This window comes from Spea bombifrons, chromosome 3, assembly GCF_027358695.1.
Source record: "Spea bombifrons isolate aSpeBom1 chromosome 3, aSpeBom1.2.pri, whole genome shotgun sequence".
NCBI lineage: Eukaryota > Metazoa > Chordata > Amphibia > Anura > Pelobatidae > Spea > Spea bombifrons.
The window spans coordinates 12767216-12788151 of NC_071089.1; the positions used below are offsets into that span (position 1 = coordinate 12767216).

Below are 20936 nucleotides of genomic sequence, written 5' to 3' on the forward strand. Positions count from 1 at the left end.
GAAATTGTGGGAAAGATTGAGAAACCGATGGCTAAAAACTCCAGAACTGCTCCAAGGTGGATAAACTTTCAAATTTTCCACCAATTATGTCACAGATTGCGGAGAACCGGTTTCAGCATGAAGTACACAGTTTCTTCTAATAAGTATCTGGTTAAGTTTTATCACAGGCAAGATGTTTATCATTTTCCTTAGTGGACACACAAATGAAAAGGAGCCACGATCACCAGCTCCAACAACAAAACAGGCAATGTACATATAGGAATGTAAGGGGCAGAGATAGAAAATAATGTGGAACGTCACAAAGCACTGTCTCTCTGTGAACATCAGATGCTTGGTACAACCCCCAACTATAGGGGAGACAAAAGGAGGAGAGGGGCCAGAAGATTCATCAGTGGATAAGAACCTAGCCCGTAAAGACGTTGTCTTAAGGAGTAGACGTGTCCAAGAGAATTGGACTGGCAAGATGCCAGTGCATGTGCACAAATGATAATGAAGTGCTTTGGCACAGAACCTGCCTGTAATCAAGAAAACTTGGCAGCAATGGCCAGCTCTAGTCATAGCTGAGTCTAGGAAAGAAGCATCATCAATGTCGATGTACACAATATCAATTCCTGCGGAGGTAAAGGATTTAAGAAAAGGAGTGGGAACTGGAGCCAAACAGGCTACCATACCTCCCCTCCTTCCAGATCCAGATATCTGTACCTGGCTGACAATTGTTGCTTGGTTTGCGCCATGCCAACACCTGACCACCTCAGTTAGTCAGTACAGTTCTTTACTATTAATAGTAAGGGGCCAATATTTTGTTCTACTGGAACTTTGTCAAGCTTTAGAACACAAAACAAAATCATTGAAAACCTTTGGGCTGAACACAATTTTTAGTGGCTAAATGTCAAATTATCTTTCATTTCTGTAATGCAAAACAATCATACTTTTAACCAAAGGATAAACTATGATTTACTATAATGATTTGCCTTTTGCTCGACTGTGAATACTAGCAGTGCCACTATTAACGCCTTAATGTTAACCTAGTCCTCAAACGGTAACAAATGCAGACATGCATTGAAGTCTTCCAGATCTTGAATATGGGTGTTTAGAACAAAGAACAACTATGGTCTATAACTTTAATAGACAGGATCAATAGGACTACACACAAAGTGCTGAAATCCCAGGGCTGTAATGATGTGAAAAGAGAGAAGGCTCTGAAGATCAGATTACCGGGTCTGATCTGATTTTTTTTTTATAGACAATAAATCTTGCAGAAGCCATTTGTGAAACCAGCACAACAAAGGAAGGAAAACAATTTCTATAAAGACCAAAAAATATATACACCCTATGTTTATTAATTCCCAAAACAAAATATTTCTTTAAAATATTTCTAAAAAAAAAGTGTGTGATGCTTAATTATAAAGTGTGGTAGTCCTGCTTGACTGTGATGGATATATACCAAGGTTATATGGTCTGCAATACGTTACCTGGTACATTCCAACTCCAATATGCTTCGGCTCAATTTTCACAAGCTCAGCTAATGGATCTTGTACACGTCTTGCTATGGAAACTGGAAAACAGAATTGGGAAAACAAATGTGGTTTTTATGCGAAAAGCAATGCCGTATAATTAAGGGAGCTGGTGATTTCCTCATTCAGACTACTACTTAATATAATTCCAGTAATAAGGGGTTCCTTCAAAACATGTTTTGGGAAACCCCTGCTTTTAGTGTAAAAAGGTCATATTACAACCAAAGTGTTAAAAAAAAAAAAAAAAAAAAAAAGTTATCTATGGCGAGCAGCTATCACAAAGAATATTTCTACTGTGGATATGGATCCTGTGAGGTCTTAACCATAATTTAGATTATAGAACACCCAGTAGATCAAGCAATGTAATGATTAGGTTAATCAAGGAAACTTATTGGCCATGCTGACAGATCTTATTGCAGTTACAGTGATATTTTAAAAAGATAGTTCCCCTTTAGAAATAACACAATTGACGTGTGGCTGTTTTTCTGATATTAAATAATGCCCATCTTGGAAACATCTGGATATGTCATTTTCTAGAAACTAGATGATGTGTTCTACTTCTGAAGCCAATTGCTGCAAAGTGTTTTTAAATATAAAATGCAATAAGCAAGAGGACGTCTTGATTCTCCTGATGGAAATGTATATGTGTAGCTTGAAGAACCAAGTAGCTGTTCCAAAGTGGACTTAATGGGGATAGAAAAAAAAATAAAAATTGTACTTGATTGAGTATCCACATTCCGTCAGCATCCAACTGACTTATACAATACAATAAGCTAACATGAGAAGAACAGAACGCTAGTGGGTAGGTTAACAAATAACGAAACATTTTTCTAAAAAATAAAAAAAATGAAATAATATAACATATACTTTGAGTTTTCTGCTGTATGTACATGTATCATAAAATATCTGAAATATATAAAATAGTTTTTTTTCTGTACAGTATGTATGAGTGTGTATATTATACCAATATATATTTTTATAATAATAATGATTTTTGTATATAATACACCTTTATTCTCTGCAGTCCTCCCCATAAGTATTACCAGAACCTTCCAAGTCATTTTGGCAGCCAGAAAAAAATTACACTTTGTGTTTTTTGTATGAATACTTTCAAGAACTTTATTATGTAGCCTACTACCCTTCGGTTCGTAATATTTCAGCGGGCTGTAACCATGGCAGAACATATGAATTGTTCTAAACTTTACCAGATGTAAGATGATGTTAGATTAAGTTATTTAGTGTGTGCTACATGATTTTAGATTAGGGTAAATTAGCATGTTTGGGAGGGATACAGGAATTGCAAACAGGACCAGCCTAATCATGTAAAACTGTTTTAACCCTACAGAGTGGATTTCAGGGTCGGATCGGCATGGTTTAAAATAGGCTAACAGGGCCGGCTAAAAATAAAAAAAAATTAAAAAAATGAAAAGCCATTTTTAATTACAACTCTTGTTTCGAGGTCATAAAGGAATACACTTGTAATGTCTTTCAGGTCACAACTGTCACGCACAGCGTATGGTAGAACCTGTAATCAGGTAGAGCAGCGTGTGCCAGTCCAATAGACAGAATACCAGAGTCCAGTATAGAATAGCCAATGAGCAAGCCGAGGTCAGGAAGCCAGAAGTCAGGATCGTAGCAGGGTAAGCCGAGGTCAGGAAGCCAGAAGTCAGGATAAACGTGAGGGAAGCCAGAGTCAAACGCCAGGAATCAGTATCAGGAACAAGCCGAGTCGGTAACGGGAAAACAACAGGAACGCGTACTGAGATGACACTATGCAAGATAGGTACAACCATCAGAAGGCAAGGCTGGAAGGTTTCTGAGGCTCTTAAATAGGAAGAGGAAGTGTAGTCATCATTTAGCATTTTCCCGCCACAAATTCAAAATGCCGTTACGTCACTTCCGGTCCGCGGCCATCTTGGGATTGGCGAGATCTCAAGTTTCTAAAAGGACCGGTAGTACCGGCTGGCGCCACTAGGTGGCGTGCGGAAGCGCGAGTACACGCGGCAGGTCCGGACCAGGTTCCAGTAGGCAGCGGCGGCTGCCGTGTCGAGTTGCGGGGCCTTCCCCGTCCTCGCGGTGGCGGAAGCTGTCTTGCGGAGGAGGGAGGTCTCCCTCTCCTCCGCGGCGGTTGAAGCTGCTGTGGTAGGGCGGGGGGTCTCCCCCTTCTCCGCGGCGGCTGCGGCTGTCGTGGTAAGGTCGGGGGTCTCCCCCTTCTCCGCGGCGGTAGCGGCTGCTGCGGCAAGGTGGGGGGTCTCCCCCTCTTCCGTGGCGGCTGATGCTGCAGCGGTGAAGCCGGCGGCCTCCCTCTCTTCCGCGGCGGCGGAAGATCCGTGGACCCGGAGGAACCGGCAGCCAGGTACGTTACAGTACCCCCCCTTGAAGGGGCGACCACCGGGCGACCCCTGGCAAGACCCACACGTCTCCTAGCGAGGAAGGCACATACCAGACGGGGAGCGTTGAGACGAGCAGCGGGAACCCAGGAGCGACTCTCCGGACCAAGACCTCTCCAGTGAATCAAATACTGCACACTCCCCTGCTGCCTGCGAGTAGCCAGAATCATCTGAGGACAACGCCGAAGGGAATCTGTTGCAGAAGTGCCCACCGGTGGTGGTCTTATGGTAGTAAAGCGATTGCATATCAGAGGTTTCAGAAGGGAGACGTGGAAAACTCGAGGAATCCGAAGGGTTCGAGGTAACAAAAGTTCATAGGCTACCGGATTGACCCGGCGAATTACAGGAAAGGGACCAATGAAACGTGGAGCCAACTTCATGGATGGTACCCTTAGCTTGAGATATCTGGTGGATAACCAAACCCTCTCTCCAGGCAAATAAGCAGGGGCGTGAGAACGTTTCTTATTTGCTTGACGTTCTTGTCGCCTGCCCGCGAGTCGTAGTGTCTCCTGTACAGACGACCAAGTAGCCCGGATGGCAACCAGCCTTTCTTGTAAGGCCGGAACCGTAGAGACGGGAAATGCCCCAGGGAAAGGCTGAGGATGTAAACCGTATAGGCAGTAGAACGAGGATACCCCTGTAGATTCCTCTACGGAGTTGTTACGGGCAAATTCAGCAAAGGGTAGTAGATCCACCCAGTTGTCCTGGTGATTGTTAATGAACAGGCGTAGATACTGCTCCAGATGCTGGTTAGCCCTTTCAGCTGCCCCGTTAGATTGGGGATGATACGCGGACGAGAAGGCCAGAGTAATGCCCAAGGCTTTGGTGAATTCACGCCAGAAGCGTGCTATGAACTGTGAGCCTCGGTCGGAAACAATCTCGGTAGGTAGTCCATGGAGCCGGACGATCTCGCGTATAAAGACATCAGCCAATGTAGCAGCAGAAGGTAATTTCTTCAATGGAATCATGTGAGCCATCTTGGAAAAACGATCCACCACCATGAGTATGACTGTATGCCCTCTGGAGTTCGGTAAGTCGACAATGAAATCCATCGCAATGTGTGTCCATGGTGCTGGGGGGAGTGGCAGAGGGTGGAGCATCCCGGCGGGCGCTCTCCTGGAGGACTTGTTAGCTGCGCACTTGGTACAGGATCGGACAAACGAAACAACGTCCTTGGCCCAACCTGGCCACCAAAAAGTTCTGGAAACGAGATCCCTTGTGCGTGCAACCCCCGGGTGTCCTGCCGTTCTGGAGCCATGGGATAAACGGAGAACTCGAGACCTGAAACGAACCGGCACGAACAGCTTGCCCGTAGGTAGAGATCCCGGAGCTTGTGACTGCAATCTGGCAATATGATCCACGAGAGGAGTAAGACAGGTAAGGTGGGTGGCAGCTAAGACCTTGGTTGCTGGTACGATATTCTCGGGTTCGTGATTCTCCTCATCAGGACAGGTGTGCATCCGCGAGAGAGCGTCGGCTTTGGCATTCTTGGACCCCGGACGGTAGGTCAAAACGAAGGGAAACCGGGACAGGAACAGAGACCACCTGGCTTGTCGAGGGTTCAGACATTTCGCGGACTCTATATATTGTAAGTTCTTATGGTCCGTCAGGATCAAGGTTGGAACCTGTACACCCTCCAGAAGATGTCGCCATTCCTCTAAGGCCAAAATGACAGCCAAAAGTTCCTTGTTGCCGATATCATAGTTTCTCTCCGCAGGAGAAAATCTTCTAGAAAAGTAACCACACGGGTGTAGTGGCCCACTGTAAGAGGCTCGTTGAGAGAGAATAGCCCCTACCCCAGTCTCCGATGCATCTACCTCCAGGACAAAAGGTAGTCGGGGATCCGGATGTCGGAGCACAGGTTGCGGCCAGTCTCTGATAGCACGTACTTTAGCAGGATCCATCTCAAACCCTTCCGGGGTAATGACGTATCCTAGGAATAGCACCTTGCAAACCTCGAACTCGCACTTCTCCAGCTTGGCGTAGAGCCCGTGTTGTCGTAAACGGTCTAATACTTGAGCCACTTGTGTGCGATGGGTGGAAAGTTCTGAGGAGTAGATCAAGATATCGTCTAGGTATACTACGACGAACTGTTGCAGAAAATCCCTGAGGCAATCGTTAATGAACTCCTGGAAGACAGCTGGGGCATTGCATAGCCCGAACGGCATAACCGTATACTCATAATGTCCTGATCGTGTGTTAAATGCCGTCTTCCATTCATCGTCCTCGCGAATTCGAACAAGGTTGTAGGCACCCCGCAGATCCAGCTTGGTGTAGATTTTCGCTCCGCGCAGTCTGTCAAATAGCTCGGAGATTACTGGAATGGGGTACGTGTTGCGTCTGTTGATTATGTTCAACCCTCTGTAATCGATGCAGGGACGAAGCTCCCCATTCTTCTTTTTCACAAAGAAAAACCCCGCTCCAGCGGGTGATGTGGAGCGGCGAATAAATCCCCGACGAAGATTCTCCTCAATATATTCCTCCATGGCTTTAGTCTCTGGAACCGAAAGCGGATAGGTCCGACCCCTGGGTGGCATGGTACCAGGGAGTAGATCGATGGGACAGTCATACGGACGATGTGGAGGTAGTTTCTCCGCCTCCTTCTTGTTGAACACGTCCGCGAAACAACGATACTGATCTGGCAGCAAAGAAGTTCCAATGGAGCTTAGTGTCACAGGAACAGTCTTTATAGGTGAGAGGCAGTGGTCCATACAAGTGCTGCTCCAAGCCGTAATCTGGTTCGTAAACCAATCAATCGTAGGGTTGTGATTGCGCAACCATGGATACCCCAAAATGATCGGCACAGAGGGAGAGCTGATGACCAATAACTGTACTGATTCGCTGTGAACCACTCCCACCAAGAGGGTAAGAGGTGATGTGTGAAGAGTGATGTGCTCCTGAAGGAGCGGTCTCCCGTCGATAGCCTCCACAGATAACGGGTTGGGTAAGGGAAGGGTGGGAACCAGGAACTGTTTACAAAATTCAGAGTCAATAAAGTTGCCGGCGGCGCCGGAATCCAGGAAAGCCACGGTATCCACGGAGCCCCTAGCCCAGACTATTCGAACTGGAACTGTCATACGGGTGATTTTGGTCTCAGGGGATGGTCGAATCACACCTACAGTAGGTCCCCTCAGCCTACCTAGGTGCGAGCGTTTCCCGGCCTCTTTGAACAGTTCTTCAGGAAATGCCCCGAAAGGCCACAATACAGGCATAGCCCCTCCCTTCTTCTCCTGCTCTTCTCCTTTTCGGTGAGTCTAGCTGCCCCCAGCTGCATGGGTTCCTCCGCGGAGTCAGGCATAGTGGATGGGGACGGAACTTGAAAAAATTGACACACGGTGTCCCTCGCTCCCCTCTCCTGTCGTCTTAGTCTTTCTCGTTGAGTTTGTCTTTCGCGAAGACGCAAATCCACCTGGGAGACGTACTGAATCACCGCGTCCAGGTCCGTAGGAAGGTCTCTAGCCGCAATCTCATCCTTCAGGGATTCGGATAGTCCATTAAGGAATGCGGCGACTAGTGCCTCGTTAGTCCAGTCGACCTCTGCCATCAGGGTACGGCATTCAATGGAATACTCCTGGAGAGAACGAGAACCTTGACGGATGGAGAACAATGATGCGGATGCCGTACTCCTCCTCCCAGGAACGTCAAATACTGAGCGCAGTGTCGAGACAAACTCCGAGTAGGACCGAACTGGAGGAGCATTTCTCTCCCATAGTGGAGAGGCCCATGCCAGAGCCTTGTCGGTGAGCAAGGAAATCACATAGCCCACCTTAGCCCGTTCAGTAGGAAAGGCGTAAGGCGAAAGTTCAAAATGAATCTCACATTGATTCAGGAATCCTCGGCATGCTGCAGGCTCACCACCGTAACGTTGAGGAGGAGGTAGATGAGCAGGTACAGAATGAACAGTTGCAGGCGGAGGTGGATGGACCGCAATTGACGGAGGGCCTTGTAGCGCTGGGTCGGTGCGTTGCAATAACGTCTGGAGGGCTTGGGCAAACTGATCCAGACGGTGATCCATCCCATCCAAACGATCCTCCGTGGAGCTCTGCTGTCCTACCGATGCAGGTCTCATGGTGGCCTTCTGATTCTGTCACGCACAGCGTATGGTAGAACCTGTAATCAGGTAGAGCAGCGTGTGCCAGTCCAATAGACAGAATACCAGAGTCCAGTATAGAATAGCCAATGAGCAAGCCGAGGTCAGGAAGCCAGAAGTCAGGATCGTAGCAGGGTAAGCCGAGGTCAGGAAGCCAGAAGTCAGGATAAACGTGAGGGAAGCCAGAGTCAAACGCCAGGAATCAGTATCAGGAACAAGCCGAGTCGGTAACGGGAAAACAACAGGAACGCGTACTGAGATGACACTATGCAAGATAGGTACAACCATCAGAAGGCAAGGCTGGAAGGTTTCTGAGGCTCTTAAATAGGAAGAGGAAGTGTAGTCATCATTTAGCATTTTCCCGCCACAAATTCAAAATGCCGTTACGTCACTTCCGGTCCGCGGCCATCTTGGGATTGGCGAGATCTCAAGTTTCTAAAAGGACCGGTAGTACCGGCTGGCGCCACTAGGTGGCGTGCGGAAGCGCGAGTACACGCGGCAGGTCCGGACCAGGTTCCAGTAGGCAGCGGCGGCTGCCGTGTCGAGTTGCGGGGCCTTCCCCGTCCTCGCGGTGGCGGAAGCTGTCTTGCGGAGGAGGGAGGTCTCCCTCTCCTCCGCGGCGGTTGAAGCTGCTGTGGTAGGGCGGGGGGTCTCCCCCTTCTCCGCGGCGGCTGCGGCTGTCGTGGTAAGGTCGGGGGTCTCCCCCTTCTCCGCGGCGGTAGCGGCTGCTGCGGCAAGGTGGGGGGTCTCCCCCTCTTCCGTGGCGGCTGATGCTGCAGCGGTGAAGCCGGCGGCCTCCCTCTCTTCCGCGGCGGCGGAAGATCCGTGGACCCGGAGGAACCGGCAGCCAGGTACGTTACAACAACGTTTTTTTTATTCTCCAGAAAGTTGTGAGAACAGATAAAATCCATGTTCTAGCCTCATTGCCCAACTATAGTCCCCTCTGTTAAGATCCATCTAGAAGACCCGAAATTGCAGTACTACGCCAGATAGATGGATGCCATATCCAGAGACGTTATGAAAATACATGCATCAGGATCTGAATGATTACAGAATTTAAACCAAAATCTAAAATTTGTGGTTCTCCATTTTTTTTAAATCTGTGTGACCTTGAATTCAGGCTTTGGGGGCCAATATTTCTTGAATAAGATCTTCCAACTCTTTAACCCCTTAATGACAATTGCCGGTCCTGGCACGGCACGGAAAAGCATGTGCTTTACGACAATTGACGTGCCAGGACCGGCACGTCTTTAAACGGGTGTAGAAAGCGATCTACTATCGCTTTCTGCACCCAAAAAGCGTTGCTGAATGCCTCGACCTCGAGGCATTCAGCAACGCCGCGATCGGCACGAAGGGGCCATCTCTGGCCCCTCCACGGGGCGTCAACATCCGCCATACTTTGTATGGCGGCGGACGCCCGTTTTAAAAGCGTTTAGGAGGCGATCGACGATCGCCTCCTAAACTTAAATGGTGTCGCTAGAATGCCTCGATCAGGAGGCATCCAGCGACACCAAACACTAACCTTTTGATGGGCTGTGACCGCTCCGGAGAGCGGTCACAGCCGCAGCTGCCGGCAATCTTCGCCATCAAGGAAGATGGCCCCCGTCCTGTAACAGGAACCACAAAGTTTAAAAGTTCGCTAGATGGTCCAGACCATCTAGAGAACTTTGGCTCCACTTGCAGGTTGAATACAGGTACTGCATTCACCATGCAAGTCAATGGAGCCCAGCTTTCTAATCACAGTGTGATTAGTAAAAATAAATTAAAAAATAAAATAAAATTAATAATAATTAGAAAAAAATAGTAAAAAAAACAGTAAAATGTAAAAATCATTTCCCACTGATGTCACTATCAGGGGAACCTCCAAGTTGAAAAAAAATGTTAAAATTTTTTTTAAAAAATAATAATAAAAAAATATATATATAAAAAATATATTTTTGTGAGCAAGTTCTAAAATTAGCATATTAGCTTAAAACAATTCTCGCATGGAAAGAGTTAAAATACTGGCATATTAAATGCCCGTGGGGTGTCTACTTTTAAAAAATGTATGATTTGATGGGGTAAATTGAATGGGCCAGGTTCAACAACGTCCCAATTAACACGGGGGGAAGGATGGCCACACATCTAATTTCCAATTTAAAAAAATGCACACGTACCAAATGTGGCCTTTTAGTTCCCCCAAAAAATGACACACCCATGCATGTGGGGTATCACTGCACTCAGGAGATGTTGCTGAACACATTATGGGGTGTCGTGTGACAGCGGCATATACCAGGAGCTGTAAATTCATACATAAAGTAGGTGTGTGTGGGAAAAATACACACACAAAAATATTACTGCAAACTTTGAAAAAATGCTGGTGGTAAAATGTGTGCATGCAAAGAGTTAAAATACCAGCATTTAAAATACCCTGTGGTGTCTAGTTTTGAAAAATATATGGTTTTGTTGGGCACACTGAAATGGCCTGGCTCAAAGATGTACCAAATAGGGCATGGGCAGTGGATCCCAAATGCCAAAGTTCAACATTGAAAAAAGCGCATGCCCCAAATGTGGCCCTTTTGCCCCAAAACAGCCAGGCAAAATCATTCATGTGAGGTATCGCTGTACTCAGGAGATGTTGCTGAACACATATTGGGGTGTTTTGTGATAGTGACATATACGAGAACATTTTAATTCATACCTGAATTAAAATGTGTGTGGAAAACCAAATGCAAACAAATGACTACCACAAAGCTTGACAAAGACTGGTGGTAGATATGGTGCATGGAAAGAGTTAAAATACTAGCATTTGAAATACCCTGGGGTGTCTAGTTTTCAAAAATATATGGGTTTATTGGGCACACTGAAATGGCCCGGCTCAAAGATGTACCAAATAGGGCATGGGCAGTGGATCCCCAAATGCCAAAGTTCAACATTGAAAAAAGCGCATGCCCCAAATGTGGCCCTTTTGCCCCCAAACAGCCAGGCAAAATCATTCATGTGGGGTATCGCTGCGCTCAGGAGATGTTGCTGAACACATATTGGGGTGTTTTGTGATAGTGACATAAACGAGAACATTTTAATTCATACCTGAAGTAAAATGTGTATGACAAAACAAATGCAAAAAAATGACTACCATAAAGTTTGACATAGGCTGCTGGTAGAATAAGTGCATGGAAAGAGTTAAAATACTAGCATTTGGAATACCCTGGGCTGTCTAGTTTTCAAAAATATATGACTTGATGGGGTAAATTGCATTGGCCGGGTTCAAAGATACCCGAAATGGCACAAAGGGGGAAGAATTACCAGATTTGGAAAAAATGGCTTTGAAATAGCAAAACGCTACCTGTACTTATTGCCCCATAATGGGTAGAAAAAAGCAAAAAAACATAAAAACATTGGGTATTTCTAAACTCAGGACAAATAGTAGAATCTATTTAGCAGGTTTTTTCATTACCTTTTATAGATGAGTAAAAGATTTTTCAACTAAAAGTTAGAAACAGTCATTTTTTTCTAAATTTTTCACCATATTTTATAATTTTTTTAATAGTAAATAATATGATACAATTAAAACAATGTCATCTAAAGAAAGCCCTTCTTGTCCTGAAAAAAACAATATCTAATGTGTGTGGGTTCAGTAAACGGGAAAGAAGAAAATTACAGCTAAACACAAGCAGCGCAGAAATGTTAAAAAGGCCATTGTCACAAAGGGTACAAAAAGTAAAATCAGCCTTTGTCTCGAAGGGGTTAATCGAATTAATTTAGGACTCATGTGAATGTGCGTTTGCTCCCTTCCAAGGTTCCAAAGTTCACCGCTTGGTAAGATGGAAATTTCTGAAGTTATTGTTGATTTAGCAGACAGTAATAGTGGCAGTTTGAAGACAGGTTTCTGAGACAGGCCAAAAAACACTGTCATATGATCCCTGCTTCCTTCTCAATTACTGCATTTGAATTAAATGCTATTTGAATGTCATTTTTATACCCAATTCACAAAAGCATAATCTCCCTAAAGACAGCAATTTGCAGATTGTTTGCTTGCTTTGTCTTTTAATGAGAAATAGTTTAAAGACTTGAAAAAATGTAAGATGTGTATGTATATATATACACACACACACACACACACACACACACACACACACACACACACACACACACACACACACAGTATATATACACATATACATATAGACACAACAGTTTATGATCACCTCTTGTTTTATTCTCATGCTTCCTCCTCCCTCTATCCATTTATTCTTTTTTTTTTCTTCTCTTTTCCCTGTTTTTGCTCTTTTCTTACGCCCCCTCTTTTTTTATTCCGCCCTGCACACAACACTACTCACAAGCCCCCAAACAAATCTAGCAACCCCTTCCGCTAAACAAAATATTGTTGTATAAATTGTTTAAAAATGGTCACCATAACAACTAGGGGAGATGTTCCAATTGGCAAAACACTCCATTAGTTGCTATGATATTAATATTACTTTTCAGAGTTTGCTCTTTTCATACATAACTCCCAAAATGCAAACCAAAAAACCAGCTGCCACCACGTACGTATGAGCAGGAGCCGCTAAATTTGGTTGGCTTCCAGGAGCCAAACAAAAAAAATTTGGAGCAATATTGTAAGAAGTGCTGCGTAAATTGTTGGTGCTATATAAATAAATAATAAAAATAATAATTTGTGGCCAATCCAAAGAATAGTTAAAGTCTAACAAACACAGCCAGTGCTTACAGTTTCCAATACTTACATGACTTTTACATTTGCATGGTCCTTCGTCCAAAAGCTTCTTTACATATGACATTTACACGTGTATGGCCCTATCTAGGGATATTTCGGTATACCTCGAAATACTTTATTGCATGAACATTTCAAAATTCCTGAAGCGCTGATAAACATATATAATTTTTTTTACTTGGCACTTCAGAGCCGACAAGTTACATTTAAAACACAAGGTGGAATTGAGGGTAAATTTACTAGCGGTTTAATATGAACTTAAGGTGAAGAAAAATGGGGATAAATATCTGTAGAATGACCTTGAATGGCAAAATGTGCCAGGAAATATAACCATAATGGAAAGAAAAAAAAATATATATATATATAATATACAGATGCATTTAAGACTACAGGATCCACATACAATCAGTAAATAAAAACAAAAGTCACAGAATACAAATGTCAAACAAAATAGAAATCAAATACTGTGGTCTTTTTTTCTGGAAATACAAAAAAATATAATTGGGTCACTCACTTTAACATTCCAACATAACCCATAAATGTAAAATCTTTGAACATTAGCATTTTAACAACACTGGATGCCAAATTTTTTATATCAATGCAAAAAAATAAAAATAAAAACTAATATACACTACCGTTCAAAACATTGGGGTCACTTAGCTGTTTTCATGGGAAACAAGGGCATTTCCAGTTGTAACATAATTGCAAAAGGGTTTTCGAGCGATCAATAAGCCTCCATAACTTGGATTAGTTAACACAATGTGCCACTGGAACACAGGAGTGATGGGAGTGATAAAGGGACTCTCTACCCCTATGAAGATATTCCATTAAAAATCAGCCTTTTTCCAGCTACAATAATCATTTACAACATTAACACCGTCTGCGCTGGATTTCTGATCCTTTTCATGTTATTTTAATGGATTTTCTTTCAAAAACAAGGAAATTTCTAAGTGACCCAAAACCTTTGCGTGACTCACATACACACACACACAAACACGTATACACACACGCGGAAATAAGCCAGCATCAAGTTAGTTTATACTTCTGATAACCAGCCAGGGCAAATATTCAACGTGTTTGGCACTTTTGATCTACGCTGGCTAGCATAATGACGGTATTGTATGAAAGCGTGATGAAAATTCTGCTAAATAAAGAGCACAACGTTTATTTGCTTCATGTATGTAATTAGTGGAAAAAATGAGTTGGCTTCCAAGTGACTCCAAAAGAAAACACCAATCCCGACCTGCCAGTGGTTCCCAAACTAACTGGAGGATCTTCTATTTTAAGCACATAAACCATGTTTAAACTGAAATTCTGTTGATATTTAAAACTGTAGCTTACTGATCACTTCAAAACCAGAAAGGCACATTGAGCACTGCGCACACTGCGGTCTCCTTCGCCTGCTTCAGGCTCCCGACTAACTAAGAGCCAAGATCTAAAGATAGATATTACGCTGTCAGGACCTTAAACAGATCCAGGGCTGTTTGGCCTTTTTTTGTTCGGGGCCGCGGTTGCATGAAAGTGCAGGTCACATACATTTGACAGTTTAGTTTACTAAATTAAGGCATACAATGTTTACAACTTAAAATAAATCAGAAAATCATCTTTCCATCCAGACAGGAAGTTGCAATTCACTTCCTGTTCTGGACGTGCATTATTTCATAGGGGGCTACCACCATTTTTTAAATACTATAATTATGTCATAAAAATGTTACCATAAACATGACTTAGAATTTCATATTAACTCTGCGGGACCGTGCCCAAAACTCAAGACTGTCCCATGTGGTTATCTTAGCCCAATCTACTAGACAGACACCATGACACCTCACCACGCTGCCCTGACAAACAGAATAAAAGTCTCAGTCTTAATCACCCAGCTGGACACTGACTAATAAAAATATAGAAAGGGACTTTATTAGCATTGCCATAACGAATCTTCTCAATGTGGTGTTTGACAGAAACTTGGTTTCATTGTATTTTGGGAGACCTTCCCTGCCCAATGCTATTTATTTCATGGCACTTCTGCCTCTTATGGTGGTGGTTCCTCTGTAATGCTACCCCTACAAATATCTGTCATAAAAATAAAAGTATGCCACCATCTTTTATACACGGCACCAAATAAGATGGAGTGATATAGCTATTTTTTAAATAAAAGAATACGACATGTATATTTTGTATGAATGTTACTGTGACTGGGGGAAACTAGAAATACGGCAGTTCCACTTTACTGTCTTCTTATGAAAATGCCCAAACCTTACCAAAAATAAATTGAAGTTGTGGGTTTTGGGAGCTTTACGGTAAACCAAGAGGCCTGCCATGCTAAAGGGAATATATTTTCTTGATCAAGGCCATTTTTAACGCAATCCGACACCTTAGGATATTTTTATTTAACATGTTCTGGCCTATTTGCGGCTGGATCCCATCAATGGGGACTCAACAAAGGTTGGGTGAGGTAATTTGCTCTCGGACATCTCAACTTTCGCTAGCACATTCGTTGCTAAGGACAAGTTACTAAACAGAAACGACAACCTACACATGACAAATATTACAGTTCAGTAGCTTAAATAAATCTATACAATGGTGATTACGGATTAATAAAGGCATTGCATATGTATTGGACACCTTTTGTGGATGTGAGCAGCCATTTTAACTTCCTGTTCCCAGGATCTTCAGAATTATTCTTCCCCTGTGGTTACTGCTCTCCCTTCGTGAAAGCGGCTTAGAATGCCTTTATTTTTATCTTTTATTTCTTCTTACAGTCCATACATTCAAAGGGCCTGACAAAACTAGAACCGACGGACTAATACACACCAATACCCTTTGTAAGGGTGGTATGTAGGTAGGGGGCAAGAAGGAGGGTATTTGAACACGTTAAATTAAATAAAATGACCAACAACTCTCCTTGAAGTAAAATAGCTCCAGGCTTTTTAAAAAAATAATAATAAAATCAAACAATTCCAAGCTGTAAGAAGAATTTATAAATTAATGTAATAGTGCTAACAGCTGTGGACGTGGCAATTATACCATTGAAGATGGACACTAAAAACAAAGGAAGAAATAATATAATAGCGTGAAATAATCATCCAGACATTTAGGTAAATAATTTATATTCCGATGAACCAGAAAATAAGTTGAATATGAGTATAAGAGTTCAAAAACCCAGTCTTCAAACAATGCTATCGCACCAACGTAAAGCGAGAAACATCCGTATGAGGTAAATTAATAATACATTTAAATGGATTTTTTCCCCAGTACATAAAATATGATCTAAATCGTGAAATGTGATATTGGGTAAAAGTGACAGAATCGCTGTTTTGGTGCATTTTCACTTAAACAAAGTGAACTCACTAGTATGTTACGCAAATAAACCTGAGGAGATCTATCATTTCATTTTTTCCTCTCAAGGTTTAGTCACACAAATACATCTTACACAGTGGCTTTTATATAAACGAGGCACATCTTTATACGATCAAAGAATGATTTCTGGGAAATGACTGGGCATCTAGCGGTACTAGGAATAGCGTTTGTGATGCAGCGTTTAGTTTACAAGTGTTTACAGGTCACTTAAGTATCACTCTCATCCCTTAACGTAGGGCATATATCTACACGGCTCCAAGTACATATATAGTAGAACATAACAAAAACCTATAGTTAATCTTTGGATACATTAACCCGAAACACAGGTATTAGTTAGATGTCACTGACATTGGACCCGATAAGAGCAGCTCCTCGCTGATTAAAAGGAGGCCGCAGAGAATAACACAGAAAAGTAGAGGATGAGCTGCCTGAAGGGACTTCACGTTACCAAGTTCTACGGCACCACAATAGAACCGTCCAATAAATCTCATTCACCATGACAGGACTCTTTCACTCGCTTACTTCACACACTGTTATAACTGCTGATTTATACAGAACTATCATATTCTGTAGAATGGGTAAACATGCCATAACAAGTAGCAAGTCACATCATTTGGACTCACAGAAACAAAAGGTTTGTAAGAGCCTGCTGGAACATGCTTACAAACCTTGGGGTATATTACAAGAGGTAAAAGTTTGAGGTGGAGTGCATCCCAGTGTGAATACTGTTTAAAGAACAGAGTTCCCAAGCACTTTAACGGTATATGACCTTTGCTACGTATCCTGTTCATACAATGCCCTATAGCTTCAAAACAAAGCAAACCCCAGAAGGGAATTGCTTTGAAATGTATATATACGTCCTGGTACTTGCAAGTGGGTCACAGCACAAAAAAGTTAAGTTCCATCATGTCAGCAAGTAATGTTCAGCGACACGATTCTCAACCCTGAGATATACCGAGGCCATGTTATCTTCAGCTTTATATATATATAAAAACAAAGAGCGATATAAAAAATAAAAGACTCCCTACAATTACTGGGGAGCACCCAGGAGACCCTTCTGAGACAGGTGGTGGGAAGCTTGGATAGTCCTACAGCTTTAAAACCATAGTGTTAGCAAAATCAACTGGATTCGTGCGAAGTGATTGGTGCTGTATGAACGTTAACAAAACTTTGTTTAAAGATATAAACTCTTTTCAACAGCCAAAGGGGAATAGTGCTCTTTTTACAAAGGATGAACAATTTGGCTGAAGCTGACATTAAAGCCCTATGTCCCACACATGCAATCATCGTGTGGACTTAGTCTCCTAGAGAAAAACGTCACAGGGAATTACACTGCCTGATATATCTACCTTTAATTTTTTTTGGCACGATGACAGCTATGGCCTGCGATTTCCTACCTGCGATGTTTAACACCCTGTAGCCTACTTGAATGAACCAACATGTCCCGGATGCCCACGGGGCATGCAAAGCGCGCTGTAACCGATGGAACGCAACAGCACAAGATGAGGATTTTCTTTTCTTTTTTTTTTTTAAAACTTATTCTATGAAAGCTAAAACGCTTAACCGCTGGTCAAAACTGTGCTAATAAACATAGTTAAATATTTTTAAAACTTCATCAATGTAGTCGCTGGGGTAGATTCCAGCACACTTGCTATCAGTTAGTAAGATGCCAATAGCTTTGCCGAAACTTTTTGTTGTAAATAGATATGCGTGTGCAGAAGCCTTTTGCAAGACTTTGGCAATATGACATGTTCTATACAGACAGAAGAACCTTTGTTTGACACCTGCATATAACACATTTATAGAAAAAAATATTTATATAGGTCAACGCAACGTAAATATTAAATTGTAACTTTGTTTCTATTGTCCTTGGTGAACCGGAGACGAGTTTGCTTCCCTCGAGCTAGAAAATGTATAAAAAAGATAGATATTGGTGAAAAAAATAAAATAAAAAGGACATACCTGCACTCCGTAGGTTAGGATCTAAATCCGGCATCTCTTTAGAAGCTTCTGGACTCACGCTATAAATGGAAGCTCCGGCTTCATTAGTGATGCTACAAAATAATTAGAAAAACAGTATGTTATTTTTCCAATGGAAACCTGCATTTTTTCCTTACCAAAACATACCTTTCTTTGCATAAAATAACTTAAATGCCTTTTTAATAACATTAACAACATAGTATGATAGGCTCCGTTATAATATAGTAATGTACAAATGATAATTTTAACACAAAGAACAATTCCCAAAGAAGAAGCCGGCATTGTAAACATTATAAGACTATCTACAATGTCAGAAAAAGCTGCTTTTCTTCCTAGAAAAATAATAAGAGGTAAAAGAGGGCAGTGGTGATGAGAGTTGTAGTCACAAAGCAGTGAAAGCATTATTATCGTAGGATGGGGAATTGGGACACATCTAAATCGGGATTTTGAGACTAAAATACAAATAGGAAGAGAGTATTACTTAACGCTCCACATGCTCATTACCCGAGGGGCAACCAGAAGTAACCGTGCCACATTTATAGACAAACAATTAACGGCCACACATATTAACACCCAATAAACACGGCTATACCGAGATATATTACTACTTATATAAAACAACAGTCCTATTGTCGACTGGTAACATCTTAATAACTTAGCCAAAAACATTTCTTTGCAAACCTCAATTTTCACCAACTCACTTATGGAGTAATCCTGTCCATTAGGAAACAATAACTGACAGTACGCCTAAATCACGGCAGGACTTTTAATACAGAGTATACGAACAGGTCTACTTAACAGAAAGGGTAGTAGATAGGTGGTATAGCCTTCCAGTGAAAGTAGGACACTGAAGGAATTTGAGAAAGCTTAGGATGTGCATAAAGTTATCTTAAGGAATAAATAAGTAAGTAGTCCTATAGGTTCGTATCAATATCACAATCCATGTTTCTATGTTATATAAATAAACACAGGGCGAGGTTTCTAACTTGCTAGTGATGTGTCTACTTCTCTTTATTTTTACTTTTACAACAATAAAGCTACAAAATATACAATATGTTTTAGGAAGTTCAATAAAAGTTTAAATATAGATCACAAGCTGAAATAACTCAAGATCCCATCTCTATTATATATATATATATATATATATATATATATATACTATTCTAAAGTTTGGGGTCACTGCTGTTTTCATGGAAAACAGGGACATTTCTAGATGTTTTTTAAGGATCAATTAGTCTTTGAAACATAACCTTGGATCAGTGAACACAACTTGCCATTGGAACACAAGAGTGATGGGAGTGATAAAGGACCTCTGCACATCTATGAAGTTACTCCATTAAAAATCAGCTGTTTCCGGCTACAATAGTCACTGACAACATTAACCCCGCCTGCGCTGGATTTCTGACACATTTCATGTTATGTTGGACATTTGCTTTTGAAAGCTTACACACTACCCTTAGAAATGTCCATGTTTTTGAACCAAAAACTAATTTTGTCCATTAAAATAACATCACACAGATCAGAAATGCAATGTAGACGTTGTTAATGTAGGGTTTTTTCTCTCTAGTAACCCTTCACACAACTTCTTCAGAAAAGGTCACATGGGTCCAGCCAGAATTAATAAAAATAAAGAGAGATTAGCATATTGGCGGTATAGAGACGCTCGATGTCTCAGTCCCTCGCCGGAAGTTTTATGAAGAGATAGAGTCCTACGCGTTTTAAAAAGCTCTGTTTTAAACTTTGCTTAACTTAGACACAGTTTAAAGGGGCCATTTGGCTAGTCCCAGCCAAAAACTCCCACTGAAGTAAAGGATAGATTTCGTACATAACGAGCTTTAACAGCAGCTCCAACCATCCAGAAGTGCCTAGAGGGACAGGCAGTATATCGGCTGACACTGGGAAACCTGCCCACGGCGTGGGGCTGAATTACCGATCCGCTCCAGCATACAAAATAAATACGATCCGCTTTTTACTTATTTTTTTCCCTACATTTATTTGTGCCGTATTACAAGCAAAAAAAAATGTCATAAGTGATGAATTTCTTCAATTAGCTATCTTCTAACCGCATGAACACGATACATTCATTCAAATACAAAAATAAAATTATATATACGGTATATATTAGGTTACGGAGCTAAAGGATAAAAAGTTTCAGACGGGCCACTAAACTGCATACTTTAATTCATACATAATTCAAGCAACAATATCGCTCCGCCAGTGAAAGTTACATTATTTAATTAGTGATAGTTATTTAAGTTAACAGCTTCATAAATTAGACAAAGGATTAAAAGGCAGTATGGGGCCTAACTGTGCAAAATAATTTCCAGTGCTGTTACGAAAATCTCATTATTCATCATGTTTTCCCTGCAATGTTTGACTAAGTCAGAACATTTTGAAATAAAGATTAAAATTAAATAAACATTAAAAAAATAAAGACGCTAAATGCATAACATGCCAAAACTCCAATCAACGTAAAATTATCGTAGATTTTTTTAAAAAAATTATTTATTTTGCAAAAGCACGTTGATGCAGAATGTGACGACATTATACAAGTCAAATGCTAATAAGTGGAAGTTTAATCATCTAAACAAAAGTTCCTTAATTAAAAAAAAAAAAAAAAAAAAAACAGAATTATGGCTGGTGTTCTAGAACAGATCCTTTCAATGTCACTTCACTAAAAAATCACATAGAGAATAAATCCCAATCTCTAAGAATTTCAAACTGTCAATTATTTACAGACGAATGAGCACTGGGTTTAAGAAAGTCAAAAATTGTGAAAATGCACAGTTTTCAAAGAGTTTCTCTAATTATTCCTTTAAATCAGATGGAAGTATACATTCTACTTATGACAGTATTTTTTTCTTCAAAACCGCAGAGAGGCGTCTGGTTGATTT

General features: G+C 41.7%; 1 protein-coding gene across 1 annotated transcript in view; it reads right to left on the reverse strand.

Annotated features, from left to right (window-relative positions):
• Nucleotides 1-20936, reverse strand: part of SRBD1 (S1 RNA binding domain 1) — a 75687-nt gene that overhangs the window by 31974 nt on the left and 22777 nt on the right. Inside the window, exons 17-18 of the mRNA XM_053458905.1 lie at nucleotides 18025-18116; nucleotides 1473-1555 (exon numbers count right to left, since the gene is read on the reverse strand). Of these exons, the coding sequence (XP_053314880.1) occupies nucleotides 1473-1555; nucleotides 18025-18116 (175 nt within the window). The remainder of the gene's footprint in view (nucleotides 1-1472; nucleotides 1556-18024; nucleotides 18117-20936) is intronic.